Here is a 20412-nt window from a genome sequence, read left to right as displayed (position 1 = left end):
ATAATTGACACCAAAGAGATTCATCCTGAATGAAAAAAGAGATAATTTGGTGACACCAGACGAGTTCATCCGGAAAGTAGAAAAAGAATATGACCTACACTCGTGGCTGTTTGGAAGTATATACTTCTTTCTACATTCAAATTTGAGAGTATTCAAAACAAAGGAAACAAAGAGCTGATGAAATTTGATAGTCTAGTAAAAAGCATGTATCAACATGTGGTGTGGTTAAAAACTGATTTGTTCTTAATTTATCCCTATAATTACAACAAAATATACATATCAAAGATGTTTATGACATTACCAACAAGATGTTGGTCAAATGGTGTGAGGCCCCACTAAATCTTCAGATAGATTATCAAAAGGTCAAAAGTTTGATTACTGAAAGCAACACTTGTTGGGAGTAACAGCAAATCATATATCTCTGCAAGTGACTAGTTTCTTACCCATGAGGAAACAAAGTGGACGAGACTCTCACTTAATGGAATTTAAGAAAGGTAGATGTATGCAACATTATTCTATGTGTTTAAGAATGAAGATGTTCAGCCAAGGCCAAGCATATGCCCCAGTGGCACTTCAGACAGTGCTACAACATGGGCCAACAGCATCAATGGCCATGCCAACTTGTGCACCAGTGACCGTGCCAGATTCATCCTTGACCTGGACAAGCAAGGCAAACCTGACCGAAACACAAAGGATATCCATGATCGAGACAAAAAGGCCAAGCAAGGCCAACTTGACCGAGACACAAGGGACATCCTTGACCTAGACAAACAAGGCCAACCTGACTGAGACACAAATGCACACTAGGGCCTCACCATGGCACATTAACATCAGACCAGATACCCAAGCCTGGCATTTTATCAAGCATCTTGGATGCATTATGAGCAGTTGCTTGATCAACAAGCAACCCATTAAGCAATTGATTTTTTACTTTCAGATTGTTGTAATTAGTTTAATTAGGGATTAAATGTTAGTTATAACGGTTTGAGGTTAGTTATTTTCATAATTAGGTACTTAGTTTTTAGTGATCCTCTTCTTTTAGGTTATATATACAAGTTCTTCTCCTTTTCTAATCAACTAAGATTCAATAAATGAATTCTTTGCATTCTTCTCTCTTTCCCTGAATTCTGTTACTTTTATCTTTCAAGAGTTCAATAGAAATCCATGTTCTAACAGTATGCGGAGAAATTGTTTCCATAATTTGAATCTATACCCTCTTGGGTTATTAACCAACAACCTTACATAACAAGAACAATTAACTAAGGAAATTAATTCCAAGAAGTGTTATTCTATCCATGTTAAAATAAAATAAATATGAAATTCAGTTACATGATCAAGCAAAAATGTCTTCAGTAATAATTGATTCATCAGTATCAATACAGCTTTCTGAAGGTATCTGAAGTTGGTGGTAGTTTAGTTGTCTAGAAGCTTCATACAATGCTATGCCAACGCTTACAGATTGATTCAAACATCTCACATAAGTTTCAACCATAGGGATTCTGATAGTGCCACCACCAAATGGTTCAGTTTTGCAGTCTAGCAATGCCTCAGGTGGTAGGCCACTAGTTTCAGAACCAAATAAAAGATAATCACCTTTTCTGTAGGAAAAATCCTGCAAGGTAAGAGATAATCAAAATCCTAATTACTGGTCCCTCTTCAATTTCCATATAATGCTTTGTTTTGGAAGTGAAGGCAGATAATCCTTTTTAGAGTGAATATCCACTTTAGTCCTTAAAGATTTTTGGGTCTACCAATTTGATCAGCAAAGAGATAAAAATCCAAATTAGCACTCAATCATCGTGAATGTAAGTCAAAATAATCTCTATCAGGTGTCATAAATTATGCTAAAAATAATTAATTTGACCCACATTTGATACTTTTGGGACCATTTTGGGTTTTTAATTTTTGAAGGACAAAACTGGTATAGGAAAAATTTTGAGGGACCGCAATAGGTATTTACTCATAATGCATAATAAGCATAGTCATATAATCATTAAAAAAAGTACTAAATCTTGATTGACTTCCAGGGACCAAAAACAGATTTAAGCCTAATATAAGTAACCAAATTTCATCCAAAGAGTCTTTTAAGTACCATGTTCAAATTCAAAAAGATTAACCCACTTGCAATATTGCTACCCACCAAACATAAAGAGGCCACTGTCACAGACCAAAACATAGGGATTGAGTCATCTCCAAGACCTTGTCTCAGTTTCATATTCCTTTTTCTCCCACCAATCAACCCAGACAAACAGGGAAATGATGAATGGGTCTACTTTAAACAAATTTTGGAAACCTTCTCTAACATAAGTTGGAGTATAGACTAATCCATGTAAGAAGTCTTAGATTTTTTCCACTTAATCATCTTATTTTAGTAGTAAAAAAATGCTAAATTATAAATTTCTAATATGATCCTATATGATATTAATTAGGGCAATTATATTCACATCCGAAAAAGGGTCTAAAGTCTAAACACACCTGGTAATATCGAAGAGACTCAAGAGAGTGGGTGTGATAGGTGAGGAAGAGAGTGGTATAACTAGACTTTCTTATGGTGCAAATAGAATTGCCCTATTAATTATGATCCGCAGCAGCATACAAAAACTAGAGTCTTATTCAAAGCAGTATTCTTACAAGTATGTCAAGAGTTTAATCAGTCAACTAGTTGTTTCTCTGAAGTTTTGGCGCAATAGAAGAAAACAGAATTTTATTTTGAAAGGGACACTAAGGACTGAAATAAAACCTTGGGAGAAGCAATGACATAAAAGACAGGTTAATAATCAGGCATCAGTATGAGAAATGCTACCATTAAAGGGACTATGCTAGGTCCTCTGTCCCAAAAAAATTGTCAATTTTGAATGGATTTCTTTGTTTCTTTTGACAATCTTTTTGGGACTATTAAAAGTAACGATGGAAAACTTACAGAATGAATTTCAGTTCCCCTCTTCGTGAATGCTAACAGCCGCTTTTCACCCTCCTGTACCAGACCGTGATTAAATGTGTAGTCAAAGAAGTGTATGATGAAGGTTTCAGGAATTTATCTTTGGGAATGGTTCTGTTTTTTGCACAGAAATCTATTGGGAATGATAGGTACCTGTTGCCTAAAATAATCCTGGAAGTCTGCCCAACAATCATGAATTTTAACAACCACAAATCTGTAATTTTGTGTCTGTAATGGAAAACATAAAAAAACACTAATGCGATTATATAAAGATTAGATATGTTGAAATTAATAGATGTGTTAGATTTAAAAATCAACACATGTTAACAACGATAGAGAATTCATAATGCATAGTATTGGAGTTTTTCACTTTTTTCTAGAATGTCAAGAGAGATGCAAGAATAAAGGTTGAACTATAAAGAAGCATATGTCCAAGGATACGGCCAATAATCCAATCCAGCACGCTTCAGTTTAGTGTCATCTACTTTAAAACCCAACGGCTGAAAAGGTAGAAAAATACAAAGGTTATTATTAATATTTTGCAGCAAAACATGAAAATAGCAGAAAAACTAATCATGAAATGTAAAAATTTATAAGACATAAAAAAGCACAACTAACCCCAACTAAGTGTAGCCCAACGGCGGATGCTGCACATGTTCTAGCAATGCACCCAGTGTTTCCGGGGATCTGCCAAGGACAACATAAATCCCAGAACCACCTTCAGAAATTGAGTGATTCTAATCAAAGCACAAAAAAAATGTTTACTGAGGTCAATTTACTATGTTAAAACTTCAATATGTTTTTAGGTGATGTACACTTTAATATTCACTTGAATAAAAATGCACAAGCACTTCAAAGTAGGCTACGACTAAGGATTCAAGAAACAACAACATTTCATTCAGTAACCAATCCTCAATTAACGTAACAACTAATTGGTTTTAGAGTACGCACACAATAACAAAAGCTGAAAGTAACCAGTGATTCCTCATATTAATATTATCTTGGCTTGCTTTATGTTTCTCCTGACACTAATCATCATTTGTTTCAACAGACAAAAACATTCTCGCTGACATAATGGGGGGAAACATCCTGCTTTTTAACACATTATTCACCAATATCACTGCAATTGAACATGTTATGTAAACAACCATTGAATATCAAGTTATTAACCTATAGGATTATATCCTGTTCTAATTAAAGGGAGGAAACACAAACCAAATGACCATCTCAGCTTATTTTCATATTGGTTAAAATGCAAGACACTAGCACATGTATGCTTTCTTACGGAGCATAATAATACAATAACAAATTGTCTTAATTTAAAAGACTTGTTGTAGTCCAAGATTAAGAATTTCATTTCTTTCTTTTTTATCAATCCTGTAATCCAGTTCATGATTATTATTTTTATTTTAATATATCTGAATAAGTATATTAAACTGAAAAATATGTGATTGATCACCAAAGTTGTCATCATAGTTAATCAATATAATCATATATGTTAATCTTTCTGTTAGGAATTGGAGAATTCTTTTATCATATGATTAAGGAATTTATCAGGGGAAGTACATTCAACATTTTTTTGTAGTATGAGAGTGACAGAGTGATGGTTTTGACATGTAACTTCGCTCATTTTAAAAAAGAAAAAAAGGTAGAAAAAATTTATTAGCACTCAAATACTATTTAATACAACAACAGAGATTTAAACAAAAAGGTTAGAACATGGCTTTTCACCAATTCAATTGTGCTAGTTCCAAGGGATGCTACTGACTAGGGGTTAGGCACTTTTAATCCCTTAAGCCTGACTGTTACATGCAAAACAACATATTGTTTATAACAGAAACTTACATAACTTAAACATGACCATGTAAATATGTGTAAACCCTTCTGGAAATGGGAGACTTACCTTTATTCAATGTAACTTGTAAATAACTTTGGAAATGAATTCAGAGGAGTATTAGAAGTGTGCTACAACAAGCATCTATTTATAAGGTTTGACCTTCATGCAAATGCATTGCATAACTTACAGATTAGTATAGGTGTGAAGAAATCACTCAAATACAACAAAGCTTAATGTATGTGAAAATTTAATGCCTTGCAATAATATTGGACTTTTTAGTCCATGCTACTGTAGCACAACAAAGCATGCATACCTATTCTTGACCCAGTATGCCTTATCAAAATTTATACAAGTGTGGCAACATTCTTGGAATTAAATTGTCAAGCTTGACTTTACAATTCACACCATACAAACATTGTACCTAACTTAATAAGGCAAAGCTTACTGTAACCATCTCCACATCATGGGTACGATAGTTTTGCACAGGCCTCTTTAGTTGTCAAGATGCATTAGCAAAACTTTATTGTTTTGCATTAAGGCACATCCTAAACTAAATCTAGACACATCCACTACAAATCCTTTAGAATTTGAAGATAAGGTAAGAACTAGTGTTGTAATCAAACACTCCTTAATTTTTTCGAAAGTTCTGTTACACGCTTCAGGGAAAGGAAAAGATAGAGAATTTTGTGTTGACAAGAGTTGTAGTGCTTGTAATGAAAAAAACTAAGAAGAAAACTACTTGAGACGTCACATGAATTTTCCTATACAATGCGCCTTGGGTCTACACATGTACCAAGACATGAATATGAAGTACCTGACAAAGTCATGCAAAAAAATTTATTGCCAAGAATGTTGCCGCACCTGCAAAATTTTGATAATGCATACTTGGTCAAGAATAGGTGGTTGCATGCTTTGTCACACTACACTAGCATGGACGAAAAAATCCAGCATTGTTGCAAGGCATTGAAGTATACTAAACTTATTTCATTTGAGGGATGGTGGCCCGTGGCCGAAGTCGAAGTGAAGTCAAACTATATGTTTGATTCTCGAAAAAGGCACATACTATTGAGGCAGGTGCTGAGAGGGGGATTGTTTGCTATGTGCCAGCACTCTATTTGGAAAGGCCAAGGTAGGGTCAAAGTCGGATCAAACTAAGGCACTTGCTAATGGGTGGATTACTCCATGCCTATGCTAATGGTGATAGGCCAGTGAAAGTTTTCCAATGCATTTATAGTGCATTTTCATGAAGTAACAAAGCTTACAAAGAGATGCATACAGCTTAGTTATGAATCATTCACTTATGTGTTGGATCAAATGTTTACCACTATACCAAAAACTAAAGCTTTTAGTCAAGGCAGTGAGGCACGACTTTTTTTAATTAAACCCATTAGCAAGTGCAATAGTTTGATCTGACTTTGACCCTACCTTGGCCTTTCCAAATAGAGTGTTGGCACATAGCAAACAGTCCCCCTCTCAGCACCTGCCTCAACAGTATGCGCCTTTTTCGAGAATCAAACCTATAGTTTGACTTCACTTCGACTTCAGCACACCCGGACCTGCCAAGGCAGAATGTTGGCCTACAGCCAAGTAGCCAACAGTCCAACACCCTCTTCCCAATGCCTTCCTAAAGTCCACATGTTTACAGAAATTGAACTCGTGACCTTGCCTCATTCCCTAGAATTAAATTGTACTTGTGATGCTCAGACTTTATGTATGACATCTCTAACAACTTAGCTACTCTTGGACTTACTTATTATACTTTTTTTATAGACAAAGTTTTTTATTGCAGATATCGAGATTTGAACTAAGATGCTAACACTTTATGTTTGACCGCTCTAACAACTGAACTATTCTTGGACTTACTTGTTATACTAACTAATTTTTACCTGAGGGGAGACCAGCACAACCTGGAGAACCCGAGAACTTGATGATTCATTCAGTCCCTCTCCAGCACCAGGAGGCAAAGTACCTTCCTTGCTTATCCCAGAAGAAGAAGCAGCATCTGTAACATGTGAAAAAACAACAACATTAGAGTCGTAGAAATAATAAAAGGGAAATTAACGATGAAAAATAAAATTGAATAAGAAAAGTGAAAATAGATGTGGGGAATGATTACTGAAAGAGTATAGTCGAGGTGAAGAAAGAGAGGGGAATGGTTTGGGTTTGAAGGGAAGTAAAGTGAAAGGACGAAAAAAAGAGAATTTGGGTCGGAAATGAAGAGAGGTGGCTACTACGAAGTTGAAAGATTTGAGGGCAGTAATGTCCATGGATATTGCCGTTACTCACACTAAGCTTCACCTCTTTGCTTCTCTGCTGCTTTGTTACTCTCTATCTATTCGTTCAACTCCCGGTTGCAGAGTGTGTAATTTGAGATAGGCTACAAATCCAATGGTACAGGAAACGGGATATGAGAGTATGAGTTTATACATCACTTAAAAAAATATAAATATATAGTAAATGAAATATTAATCTTTATATTAGTAGTATATATCATCAAGATATTATTTAATATTTACCCCATTAAAAAAGAGAGTGAGTGACTTTCTACTTGGGATTATTTAATATTTCCAGAAGTATTGAATTATTCGTCCATAAGATACTTATTAATATAATCCAAATAAAAAATCAAACTCCTTAAACCACTCACTAGCTCTATTTGGTTTAACGCATAAATGATAAAATTGCTTACAAATTTATTTAAAAAATAGACAATGTAGATAGAAGAATGAACTAGTGTTACTTAGGCCAAATAGGTGTTCAAATAAGATTCAAGGGTGAGTGAAGGTTCAATCATTGTTTGAGTACTAAAAAGTGCTAATTGACACACTGACAATGACAATAGTTTGGAATGGTAAAAAAACATTGTATAGCTAAGGTGAGTGAGGAACTAGATTTGTGTACAACATTACATGTCATGAATAAGTTATTATTATATTGAGGATAAGTTATTTATTTTAACTACTAAAATTATGATATATCTTATTTTTTTAGTTTTTATAATTAATTTTTTAGAAAATAGTTAAATATAACACATGTTATGGTTTTAGTGACTGAATGAGATAATTTATCTCATAATATATAAAGATATTTTAATCTATTTGTTTATTATAGCATAAATCAATTGGATCGTTGAAGTTGTTTTCTTTTTCAGGAATGATTTTAAAGATAATAATACTTACAAGAAAAAAATATACATAACGTCATCCTAATCTACAACATTTCCAACAAAAATAACAAGACATAAAACCCTACAAAACTGAGAAGGGGTGAAAGTCCTCTATAATAAGAGTGTAAACTTAGAATTAGATTAGAAGTTCATTCAAGCCAATACATATTTGTATGATTATGTTTTTCTTTGATCCAGATCCAAAAATTAAGTTTTATCTCATCTATAATATCCTCCAAATCAATTTCCTTCGTTCAAAATAACAACATTCATACATTCATTCAACCATTTGTTTAGTTATAGCCAAAGACAAATGTTAGAACAAAATTAATCATGTCTCTATCTCCAAAAATATAATCAAATCAACTTAACGGAACAATCTAACACAAAACTATAAGTTAGGTTGGGTTGGATTAACAAAAAGGTAAAAAAATCAAGTTCTATAATAAATTTTTCTCTAGGAAATAAGACGAGGATAAGAAAAATGATTTCGTCAATAATAGGATATTTTATTACAAATTCTTTATATATATTTTATGATTCCAAGCCAATCATTAATGAACAACGTAGAATCTTATATCTCATTGCTTTAGTAGAATTTTAGATATTTTATTTTTCATGGTTATAAATCATATATATATAATCTAACATGAGTAAAATTAATTTTTATGTTAGTATTATATACCCAAATATTTGAATTAAAAACTTATATTTACATTTTTTTTATATTATAAATGATATCAAATCATATTTTGCTCACAGAACTCTATTTCTAGGGAATTATAATCAATTTATATTATTTTGCTTTTAAAAATATTTTATTACACATTCGGTCTCCTCTTATCCCCAATTATGGAAGTTCTCTCTTCAAATAATCTTCATGGTAAATTAAATCAGATAGAAAAGGAATATGGATCTAAACATATTGAAGAAATTCTTTATATTTTAACAACTAAATTTATTCAAAAATGGCAATAGATTCATAGAGTCTAATCATAAAAAACAAAAGTGAGAACACCCTCTAGACATAACATAAAACTTTATCTGCAATGCAATTTTCTCAATCGGGTGTAAGTGTAACCAATTATTAGCACCAAGCAGTACTAACTTACCATTTATTAATCCCAAATAAATTATACTAGAGTTGAGATCAATTCTTAGTTTAAATTAAATGATATTGTAATGTAACAATATACACTAAAATAGATCTAATAGGAATAGATCTATAAACTCTGCACATGGATGGTAATGGGTCTGGATTTGTCCGGATAGTGAATTATATAAACTTGTATCGTTACTTCATTTTGGACTCAGACTCACCACAGACCTATGTTAATACTCGCAGGGTCTACTACTTGCAGGTCTTTAGGTACCAAGCGGATATGCTGGTACCTACAAATTCAAAAATATTAAAAATAATTGTGAGAAATTCACGTAACTGTGTGTTTGTTTTCTACAATCTTATATGTTATTTAATCAATTAATAAGAGAAAAAATTATAAAATATAATTTAAATTTTTAAACATAATTTAAATTGTCTATTAAACATAACTCATTTTACTCAAACAAACATAAAAAACAAAGTCATTACTTCAACATTATTATGATGTAAAATTAATTTAGTAAGAAATGTTTAATCAACATAGCAGTAGGTTAAGTATATGAATTAACAATATAAGATCATATCATACTCTTTAACAATATAACATCATTGTTTAACAACATAACAATCAATATTATAAATTAATATGATATTACAATTATGGATTAACAATATAAAATTACAATCATAATTAACATGATATTACAATTAGAGAATAAAATATCTTCTGATACAAGAAGATAAGTTATATTTTCTGGCTACTAAAATCATAACATGTGTCATGTTTAATCATTTTCTACAAAAATATTTCTAAAACTAATCAAATCAGTACACATGTCATACTTTTACTGGCTTGATGAGACAAATTATCTCCTTGTATGAGGAGATACTTTATTCTCTTATAATTATGTTGATATATATATGAAGGAATAGTGGGTTGGGTAGCTACGAGTCTGAATACCTCATTATCCGGACCCAGACCCGTCCAACAGAAGGTCTCAAAATCTCGGGTCTTAATTACCTGCGGGTTCAAAAACACGAACTCACACCCGAGCCATTGTGAATATTATATGCGGGTACTTACGAGTCCGATACCTATTATCATCCCTAACTCTGCAGCACAACGGAAACAAACGTGTGCAAGGTAAAGAAAAAAGACACATTAAATTTTAATGTGTAAACTCTGAAATGACAAGGAAAAACACCGGACAATCTCCGAAAAATATTCCACTATATATAGGATAATTATAAAATCATTTCCACACTCTTCTCTAGGAATGGCAACAGGGAGATCAGAGTCGGATTTGTACATACCCAAACCTGAAATTGAAAACTCAAACCGGAATCTGAACCTAAACTCAATGGAGTTAAAAATAAATATATCATCCTCGAATCCGTCAGGTTTCGGGTAACCCAAACCCGATAAAAAAACTCGAAAATAATAAATGTACTAAGGAAAGTATGATATCATTTTTGTTTCATTTTTCTGTACCACTTCTATTTTCTCTTGTAATATTTCATTTATTTTATGTTGGAAGAGTCAATAGTATGTAAAGTAAAATTAGAAATTTAAAAGTAAAAACGATGGGCACATGATAGAACTTTCAATTTTAAATTCAATTACATTACTTCAGGGCGAGTTCAGGTAGGTCTTTACTCTACCAAACCTGAACCTGAAAATTAAACTCGGTCAAAACTCGAACTCAAACCCATTCACATCATGTTTTTCCGTTAAGTTCGGGTTAGGTTTGGGCGAGTACCCACATGTTCGATTTTCATTGTCATCCATACTCTTGTCACGCAATAGGTACATATATAGTATTTCCCAGTGAGACTCCTCATTTTCAAATACTATAACATATAGTATCGAATAATAGAGATGAAACACAAAATTAAATTAGTGTATTTGTCACACACTCTAAACTCTTTAAAATTTACTCACACTCTCTATTTTTACTCACTATAAGAAGTTCTTACTTGTATAATACTTTGCTTCTTGTTACTTGTACAATGTGAAAATATTATATTCTTCAATGCAATTTTAATGACATAGGATTCAAAAGTGCTTCAATAAATAAAGGAAATACAATTTTTAATGACACATTTATTTTTTTCAATGATAATAAAGTTACATTTTTACTATTAAAAATAAAGTGAGAAATAATCATTTGTCTCTTCATTAATGGAGAAGATCTTTGTTCAATTTTAACTGCGTATGATTAGGCATGCACCGTCCATGACTTTCTTCTTTTCTTATACAATAAAATAAGTGTCATCAAACATGGTTTTTATGCGTAAACATATCATGTCTCACAATGTGTACCATTCCATTTACCATAGACTTGTGATTGGTCAGAAAAAATATATTTAAGTTAGCATTTAATTATTAAGTATTTTTCTGACTAATAATAGTTTATGTCACATGGAGTGACACAAATTATAGAACAAAAGATGTGCTTTAGGTTGTTATTATATCACATGACTCGATCCCACATTTTTCAATGCCATTGCACACAAGAAATTATGGCGTGCATATCAAATAAGCACCGTGCCATCCAAAATTATTTTTTATAAGAGCAACCACAATGATAAACATCATCTTCATTCTTATTTGGGTCTCACACATTATTCTATAATTTATTATAACTCTTCATGAAATAAGAATAACATCTATTTTTCCTATTCTTATTTGGTCCCACAACATTTACATTTTCCCAACATCTACCTCTCTCCTCCCTTAAACATTAGGTGTGTGCCATAAAAGTTACTAAACATTAAGCACCCAAAAAATGTTCAACAACATTTAAAAAGTGTACAACAACATTAAAAATAAACAGCATAAATATACAACAGGACAATAACAGTAAAGTAAACAGTAGCAATAAACAGCAAGACAATAACAATAAAGTAAACAACGATATTAAAGTAATCAGCAACAACAATAGTCTCATTAGTATTAACAACAATAACCACTAAGACAACATTTAAACAATTTAAGCATCAACGAATAATTTAGGAATTGGACATAAGCTAAGTGTGGAAGATGCTTAAAAATGGTTACATACTTAAACAATTTTGGCCCGGTCTGGATCGGTTTGGATCCAAGACGTGAATCCGAAAACCGGACCGGACCGATCGGTCTTTAATAAAAATATATAATATAATCCAAACATATTCAGTTTTTGGGGTTTCGATCTATTTTGGATCGGTTTTATTTTTGGATCGGTCTGGATTTGAACATCCCTAGTAAGAACAATCAATAATTGTTCTTATTTATGAACAAAAGTTATAGAATAAGAATGACATAATGAAGAACAAAGTAAGAATGTTCTTATTCCATTAAGAACAATCTTAAGAATAACTACTATAGTTGCTCTAAGTATCAATGTCTCTATAGCTAGTTATCGTAGATGCATCACTCATCACTATTTTGATTGTCCTTTTTGAGTTCTCATGACCGTATTTTCTCAGGGCCTCTCATTTCTCATGCCTACTTATTAAAGCTACTATCATAGGAAGACAAGAAAATTAAGAACTTAATAATTAAGAGGGTAGAGTACCACAAAAATATTTTAAGGAAAAATAACATAAATTGAATGGTAGGGCCTTGAAATAGAATTGTATTAGCAAATTAAAATATAAGTGTTTAGTCTAAAAATTTGGATATACAATAGTAACATAATATTTTAAGAAAAAAACTTCACTCATATTATCATACATTCATACCCTATATATATATATATATATTCTAATGATGTGTTACTAAATAAACATTAGGGATGATAACAATAGTTAGATACATGGAAAAACGACAAAAAGTAAATATACGTGAAGATGCAAGCATACATAAATGAATGTATGTAAGTATGTATTACATAAATTTTGATGAAGACAAATGTTGATGAAAGACAAAGTTTGATAAAGATAAAGATCGACAACAATGATTGTATATCAAGGACAAGTTTGAAGGGATGAAAAAAATCAACAAACAACAAAGTCAAGAGTCAACTTCATACAAGCTAAAGCATTCAAGAAGATTTATAGGTTAAGTGTTTTTATATCTTTATTAGGTCTTAAAGATGTTTGCTTAGAAAGTGGCTAGGCTAGAGTGAACCCTAATGGAAGTCTCGCAAGCTAAAATCAGTAATAATTAAAATGAGACTTACATGCATACATACATGATTTACATGCACATGCATACATACATGATCATAGGACTCTGATGCATTTAAAAAGAGTTTTAAATCATACATCATTCAAAGTCATGCATCATACTTTTACAAATCATATAGGAGGTTCATATCATATTGAAATATCTTTTAGAAAAACCTTTAATCGATTAAGCATTGAAATCTTAGGAATCCGTTAATCGATTAAGTATGGGTTTAATCAATTAAGGGTTGTTGAAATTTATGGTTTCTTGTATTTTAAAGAATCGTTATTCGATTAAATTTAATAATAATCGACTATACACAACAAAAAATAGAATTGTATATTAACCCAAGTTTTTCATATTGCTCAAAAAATATAACATACATTCATAGAAGTTAGAGCACACACGAAAAACAGATTTCACATTGTTCTGAAAATCATCGCTCTTTCACTTTCATATTTTTAGAGAGATTTTCAAAGTGTTCTTTTGGAAAAGAGAATAGGGAGAATCTTTAGAAATATTTCCAATGAGCTTCATTGTCATATCTTTTGTAAAAGAAATCTTGCATCTCACATTTTCTATATTCTGAGTTGTGAGATTTGTAGAAGAGTTCTTATATTCTAGAATAGTGATTATTCTGCACACATATGTGTATCAATAACTTGAAAGATTTAGACAATGCATAAACATATTCTCTTGGTGTGTTTAGTATCACCATTGAAAGAGAATTGGTTTGGGAAAACCCTAATTGCGGTTAGGTAATAGTGATTGTCTTCACAAGGCAAGAAGTCTTGAGTAGAGCGAGAAATCGGTTGGGGCCAAAATCACGAATAGTATGGTATCCTAGTAGGAAAGTTGAGTGGTCAAACCAGGTTTAGGGCTCAACGGATCCAAGAAAGGAGTTCTTCTGTGTTGTATTAAAATTGTGTTTGTAAGAAACATTAATATTCAATAGTGAAGAAAAATCTCTCAAGATCAGAATGGGAGGTCTAGATGTAGTTTGCAAGTAGACCCACAAACAAACCAGGATAAAAGCTGTATCTCATTCTTCTCAACCCTTAACTCTTTACATTTTATTACATGATTTACTTAACTTGACATGCATATAAGTTTAGTAAAATCTTGATAATATTGGAGATCAAAGAAAACTGTTTTCATAGAACAAGAACTGAATAATCGATTAGGTTCTTTAGTTAATCTATTATCTGTAGAATGAGTTAATCGATTATAGCTGGTGTTAATCGATTAAACAATGAGTGGATTTGTAAAATCTATTTGTTTATCGAGCAACAATAATTATATACCGTATTACATATTCACTCCTTCTAGGTAAGTTACGGAGTCCTATGGGACCCAACAAAACTGACAATATAAGAGGTGAATATACTAAGTGTATATAAATTACTCAAAATATATAAACATTACACAAAAAATAATGAATGTTATTCCTATGTACTAATATTGTAAAAATTTATATACAAGTAATGTCTCATTCATTATTCATTTGTATTATTACTTTTCATTTGTACATGTTACATATATATTTTTAACCATACGAATATATGCGTAACATGTATATTTTTAATTATACTAACATAAAATAACATTTGTATTCTTAATCATGCGGCAAAAAATTACTGTACCATCCATTCAAATAAATAGATAACTTGCTATTTGATTTGCTAAAACAAAGTCAAGTCTTGTAGCGTGTGATTTGGAGTAGGGAAGAAATTTCTCCAACCCCATTATTTCCATTTCAGTATATTTACCTAAACCCTTCTTTTTCTTACCTTAAGAACTTCAATACCTCCTCCAAACCATGGCCACACTCGCTGCTTCCGTTACTATATTCCTCTTCCTCCTCTTCACCTTCTCACGCGCGCGTGAAATCCATCACTATTTTCCTCATTCCATACCCGTTTCCTTAAACGCAAACCATATCCACCAACACGACACCGTTTCCGAAAACGCAAACCAGTTCCACCAACACGATGTCGTTTTGGAAAACGCAAACCAGATCCACCAGCACGACACCGTTTCGGAAAACGCAAACCAGATTCAGCAACACGACACCGTTTCCGAAAACGCAAACGAAATCCACCAACACGACACCGTTTCCTTCTCCCTCCACACAGCAGATCCCGTCGTACCGTTAACCTTCGTCACTTTCCGTCCGATCAACCGTCACGTCCCTCGTAATCCGTTACCTCTATCGCTATCCCTCCGCACCGGAAAGCGCCGCTGCCGCCATGGCCACCGCCGTCCGATCCCCTACGGCCACGATGCGATCGTGATGAGTGATGCCGCCGTCGATCCGTCTAACCGCGGTGTTGTTCGCCAGATCCCGACACGGTGGGCGAGGTTTCAAGGCGGTGCCAGGATGCGGTTTCCGGAGGTGAATCCTAGTAAGCACCATCTCCTTCTTCATCGCAAGGTGCATGGAGATGAAGGTTGGTTCTCGAACAAAATTCGCATGTTTTTGAACATGTTCTGATTTTGATTCTATGAGATGCAACTGAACCAATGAAGAAAATGATGAATGAGGATGGTGCTTATATATAGATATGAATGAATATGGTTTTAAATTGTTGATGTAAATTTAAAACCTTAATATGAATGGTCTGTGTTGTGTATTATTGTAAATAAGTTTGCATCTTTATAGAGATGTAGAGGGTATGTATAATAAGAACTTTGATAGAGTTGGATCCTATGATGTAAAACTATTAGTACTGTTTTCTACTATGTTGTTTATTTATGAGTTGTTAGGGAAATTTAATATGATAATATTTGTGTTACTGCTTCTGTTACCAACTCTTAACACTTGTCTGTTATGAATGAGGAAATGTTATTTGTTCATCAGTTTATGTTTTGAAATATAAACTATTGTGCTGAATTTATAATTTGTATTCTTAGCACAAACGATCACGGAATTTATAATTTGTCGACACTATTTTTCTTTAAAATTTTAGTTGATACCATATATTCAGATTTCAGAAATAGAAAAGTTGGATTTAGATTCAACTGCATTGTCAAAAAGTTTCGGTTTGTCTGCCAGACAGTGAATTGCTGTAAACTGCATTATTTGGGTGTCAACTAATGGACAAGGTGCCACTAAGTGAAGGAGAACTTCAAGCAACTTAAACAAGTGAAGGAGAACTTCAAGCAACTTAAACAAGAGAAGGAGAAGTTGAAGAATGGGAGCAAACTAGAAGTTTTTAAACAAATTAAATTTGTTTCAGAGTCTTTGTCACCTAATCCCTCCATTAGTAAGACTTCTGTGGACTTGAATAACCCATGGTGGTTCCAGTGGCAAACTACCTTTCAGTTTAAAGTGGCTGTCAAAACTGGTACCACCCCCTATAAAGTTAAGGGCCGATGAGGATGAAGAATAAACGAATGCTGAGGGATTTTTCAACAGAAGCACCATCGGATGGCACTGAGCAAAAAAAAAAACAGAATGACAACTTGATGTTGGTAATTACTTCTTAAACTTCATAATTAATGCTGGCATTTGGCTTGTGGTTTATATTCCTGCTAAATGCAGGTTTTGGTAGGGATTATGTGGTAGTGTCATTATTAAATAGTCATTTTATATTTTGCATATAATATGCTATCTTGTATTCTCTAACTCTCCGTCAGGCTATATTTTTCTCTCTTTATGACCTTGATCCTTGTCCTTTCCTGATTTAATGTTTTTTCATTAATGCGTGCTCTTTACATTTAATTATGTCCTTATGACTGTGATTTTCATGTATAATATGTTTAAGTTCTCTTCAGTGTTTCTTTCCTCGTCGATGTTTTTTGTTGATCCGTTCTCAGTCTGAATCTATCTTCACTATTTCCTGCAATTCTTTTCCATCTCTATTTATGAAAGTTGTACAACTTAGTGTTGTATTAGTTTGTGGTGTTGTTTACATCTTTAAAATTTTCTGAATTTTTTTATAGATTTTTCCTGTTCAATTTGATTTTCATTTTCTAATCTAAATAGATGCTTGCCACTTCATTTTGACTTATCCCTTCCATCACAGAAAGTAAGTAGAGGAAGATTAAGCAGGGCATGAACTTGAGTTTGTTTGTGTTGAAGATATAAATAAAACCATCCATGTGCCTTCTCCTAATGGCCTCTGCCATCAATTAGTCAAAAGTTTGATCTTTGCTGCTACCACTTTTTAAAATTAAAGTTGAATTGCAGCACAAGGTAGAGTGGATCTGTTCATTGTGGGCACTTAAAGCCCAAAAGGGCTCTTATGTGAGGGAAGATGTGAGATGTAATATCATTTATGTACCCTCACCTAATAGCTTAAGCTTTTGGGATTGTTGATCAATGACAGTTACTGTAGCATGTTAAGAACATCCCATCAAGTTATTTAGGTGCCGGAAGATTCCAGTTTTTGCATTCAGTTGCCATCACACCATTTTCCCTTTCTTTTTCTTCACATGAAAATTGAGTCATCCTGTTAGTAATCAAATAGACCATCTTGGTATATACATTCTTTGCTTATTGAAGTGGCATGCAACAAGGAGAAAATGTCTTGAATATTTTTGTTTCATGAATGCAACTTATTCTTGTTCAAATCCTGGAAACAAACTCTTCGCCTATGGGGATAAGACTGCATACATTTACCCTCCATAGATCCCACTAATTAGGAGCTTCGACAGGTCCTTCCTTTTTAATGCAGCTTATTCCTCAAGTACATATCAAGAATGGTGTATTGGAACACCTGCTGCAAGGCCACTTTTTATTCCCTGATTCACGCCCTTGATATTAATCAGTTCTATAAATGATATACTCATAGGCAGCACTTCCTTCACCAAGTTATTCTGAGTGAAGAAAGTTACTGATAAACTAGCATTTTTTGTGGCAAAAAATGGATCAGAGTGAGGAGCTGAGGTGTCTCGATGCAATTTGGTGGTCTTCGCAATAGGTGTTGGTGTTGGTCTTGATGTTAGGAAACCAATATCTGTAAGTATATCAAGAACATATTTTCTTTGGTATATAGTGATGCCCAATTTGGATCTAGCAATCTCTAGGCCTAGGAAATACTTGATTGAGCCTAGATCTTTAATTTTAAAGTGAGTGTCCAAGAAAAGTTTAACCAAATCAATTTCCTTTTGGCTATTTTCAGCCAAAACAAAATCATCAATATATATGAGCAAGGAAGTAAAAACAGAGCCTAAGATTTTAGTGAATAAAGAATGGTCATGGTGTGATTGGATGTATCCAATGGATAATAAACATTTGGTTAACCCAGTGAACCATTGTCTTCCAGCCTTCTTTAAGCCATAAGACTTGTGAAGTTTACAAACCTTGTCTGGTGTGGTGCACATGACACCTTGAGGAATTGTCATATAAACTTCCTCAAATAGTTCACCATGTAAGAAGGTATTGTTAACATCTAGTTGATGTACAAGCCAATTTTGTGAGGCTACTATAGCCAACAAGAGTTTTACTGTGGTAAGTTTAATAACTGGGGCAAAAGTGTCACAGTAGTCAAGGCCTTCTATTTGGTTGTATCCTTTGGCAATTAATCTTGCCTTATATCTTCCAATTGTGCCATCAGACCTATACTTAATTTTATAAACCATTTAGATCCTCTAGGTGTTTTATCAGGTGGTAGGTCAACTATACTCCAAGTTCTATTAATCTCGAGGGCATTCAATTCATTATGCATAGCCTCTATCCAGTGTTGGTGCTTCACTGCATGAGAATAGTGTTTAGGCTCTAGGTTAGTGTGGATAGACAAGATGTGTTTCAAGTGACTAGAAGAGACAATGTTATAAGATAGAACAATGGACAAAGGGTGACAAATCTTGGTTGATTTGTCAGTTTTGGTATGGCTAGAAGAGAGAAGATTACAATGGAAGTCTTGCAAGTAAGTAGAGGCATGCATATTCCTTTGAGATCTTCTAATATGATTACTATTGCTATTAGAATCAGTGGGAGTGCTAAGGGTTTAATCATTGTTATTGGTTCTAGAGACGGATTGTTGTATTGTTGGTTCATTGTCTTATTGACATTTGGGTTTTGATATAGAAAATTGAAGTCATCATTCCCTATGGGTGTAGTTGAGTAGTCCTTGGTCTGTTTGGTGTTGTAGGGAAAAATATGCTCATGGAAGATGACATGCCTAGAAATAAAGATCTATCTATTCCTTAAGTAAAAAAGGATGTATCCCTTTGTAGTGTCCTTAAAACCAAGAAACATACATTTTCTAGCCCTGTGGTCAAGTTTGGTCCTATGTTGTGCTAGAGTACTGGCAAAGCATTTTCTAGCCCTGGGTAGCTTACTATTAAGATGCTCATAGGGTGACTTGTGTTGAAGGTTTGGAGTAGGCAGTCTGTTTATGAGAGACTACATGTTTAATTGCATAGACCAGAAAGCTTTAGGAAGTTTTGATTGGAAGAGTAAGGTTCTGGCTGTAACACCGTGAAATTTCGATATGTATTTTATTAATTATTTATTTTAACAAAATTAATTTTAGAAATTAACCGGTAATGATTTTGGCTAAACTGTAGCTGAGTGTTAGTCTTGTTTTGTGAATTCCTATTTTGTGGTAAATTTTCGTAATTTTTTGTGACGAAAAGTTTTTGAACTACTGTCGGAACCAAATTAGCTTGAAAATGGCTTAATAACGTGTTTTTGAGTTCCATAACTCGGAATTGAATTATGATTGCGCCATTGGCTTCAAAATATCATTTCGAGTCAAGATAGACATCAAATTTGTCCATGACGCATTTCTAAATATTTTCACTTTGAATTCTATGTTCGAAATTCTAACCGTAAACCGAAATCAGAAGATTTTTAATATCCATCCGAGTATTACCCGATAATACTCGGACATGATTTAAGCGCGAATGTTTTGCCGAAGAGGTCACTTCACTTTCATGAGTGATCCTTGCTTGTCAAGCAAGCAAAAATACTCATCTTTTATACAAAATTCCGGAAACCTTTCATCTACCCATTACACCATTACTCTTGAAAACCTTTGGTTTGCCCTCCCTAAATCAGATCTATATCCTTTTAAAAGAGCCATCCAACTTGTAGAAACTCTTGGCATTTCATTTCACTCTTCTCAAGAACTACAATGTAAGTTTTGATTTCTTTGTTCTTAGTCTCTTAGAAATCTAACCGTTAGTTGTTTACGAAATTTTAGTATGATGTTTATACGCATGTTACGAACGTTTTCAACCGTAGAAATTTTCTAATAATCTTCCT

General features: G+C 33.1%; 2 protein-coding genes and 1 long non-coding RNA gene across 4 annotated transcripts; 2 read left to right on the top strand and 1 right to left on the bottom strand.

The window, feature by feature from the left end:
- LOC109347938 (putative tRNA (cytidine(34)-2'-O)-methyltransferase) lies at positions 1177–7154 on the bottom strand. 2 transcript variants are annotated; one of them, XM_019588065.1, is made up of 7 exons: positions 6891–7154; positions 6662–6785; positions 3557–3625; positions 3380–3438; positions 3092–3152; positions 2921–2974; positions 1177–1612 (listed from the first exon to the last, which is right to left on the bottom strand). In XM_019588065.1, exons 1-7 carry the CDS (start codon positions 7040–7042, stop codon positions 1334–1336), a joined length of 798 nt encoding a protein of 265 aa, XP_019443610.1. In that variant the 5' UTR covers positions 7043–7154; the 3' UTR covers positions 1177–1333. The 2 variants fall into 2 exon arrangements, with proteins under 2 accessions (XP_019443610.1, XP_019443611.1); XM_019588066.1 differs by having other exon boundaries at positions 6662–6777; positions 6892–7153.
- On the top strand, positions 5669–19367 carry LOC109347940. Its single transcript, XR_002107685.1, has 3 exons — positions 5669–5945; positions 13088–13094; positions 19355–19367. It is a non-coding gene; the product is annotated as an uncharacterized LOC109347940 (long non-coding RNA).
- On the top strand, positions 14921–15998 carry LOC109347939. The gene has a single exon (XM_019588067.1). The coding sequence runs from the start codon at positions 15016–15018 to the stop codon at positions 15688–15690; it is 675 nt and encodes a 224-aa protein (XP_019443612.1). The 5' UTR covers positions 14921–15015; the 3' UTR covers positions 15691–15998.

Source organism: Lupinus angustifolius, chromosome LG05 (genome assembly GCF_001865875.1).
Source record: "Lupinus angustifolius cultivar Tanjil chromosome LG05, LupAngTanjil_v1.0, whole genome shotgun sequence".
In the NCBI taxonomy this organism is placed as follows: domain Eukaryota; kingdom Viridiplantae; phylum Streptophyta; class Magnoliopsida; order Fabales; family Fabaceae; genus Lupinus; species Lupinus angustifolius.
Note: the sequence above shows the minus strand (reverse complement) of the source record. Positions and strands in the feature narration are given on the sequence as shown.

Coding starts and splice junctions, on each gene's coding strand:
- LOC109347938 (XM_019588065.1), bottom strand. CDS start 7,042: ATGGACATTACTGCCCTCAAATCTTTCAACTTCGTAGTAGCCACCTCT. Junction 3,626..6,661: donor TTGTGCTGGTCTCCCCTCAG/GTAAAAATTAGT, acceptor TGTCCTTGGCAG/ATCCCCGGAAACACTGGGTG. Junction 1,613..2,920: donor GGGGAACTGAAATTCATTCT/GTAAGTTTTCCA, acceptor CTTACCTTGCAG/GATTTTTCCTACAGAAAAGG.
- LOC109347939 (XM_019588067.1), top strand. CDS start 15,016: ATGGCCACACTCGCTGCTTCCGTTACTATATTCCTCTTCCTCCTCTTC.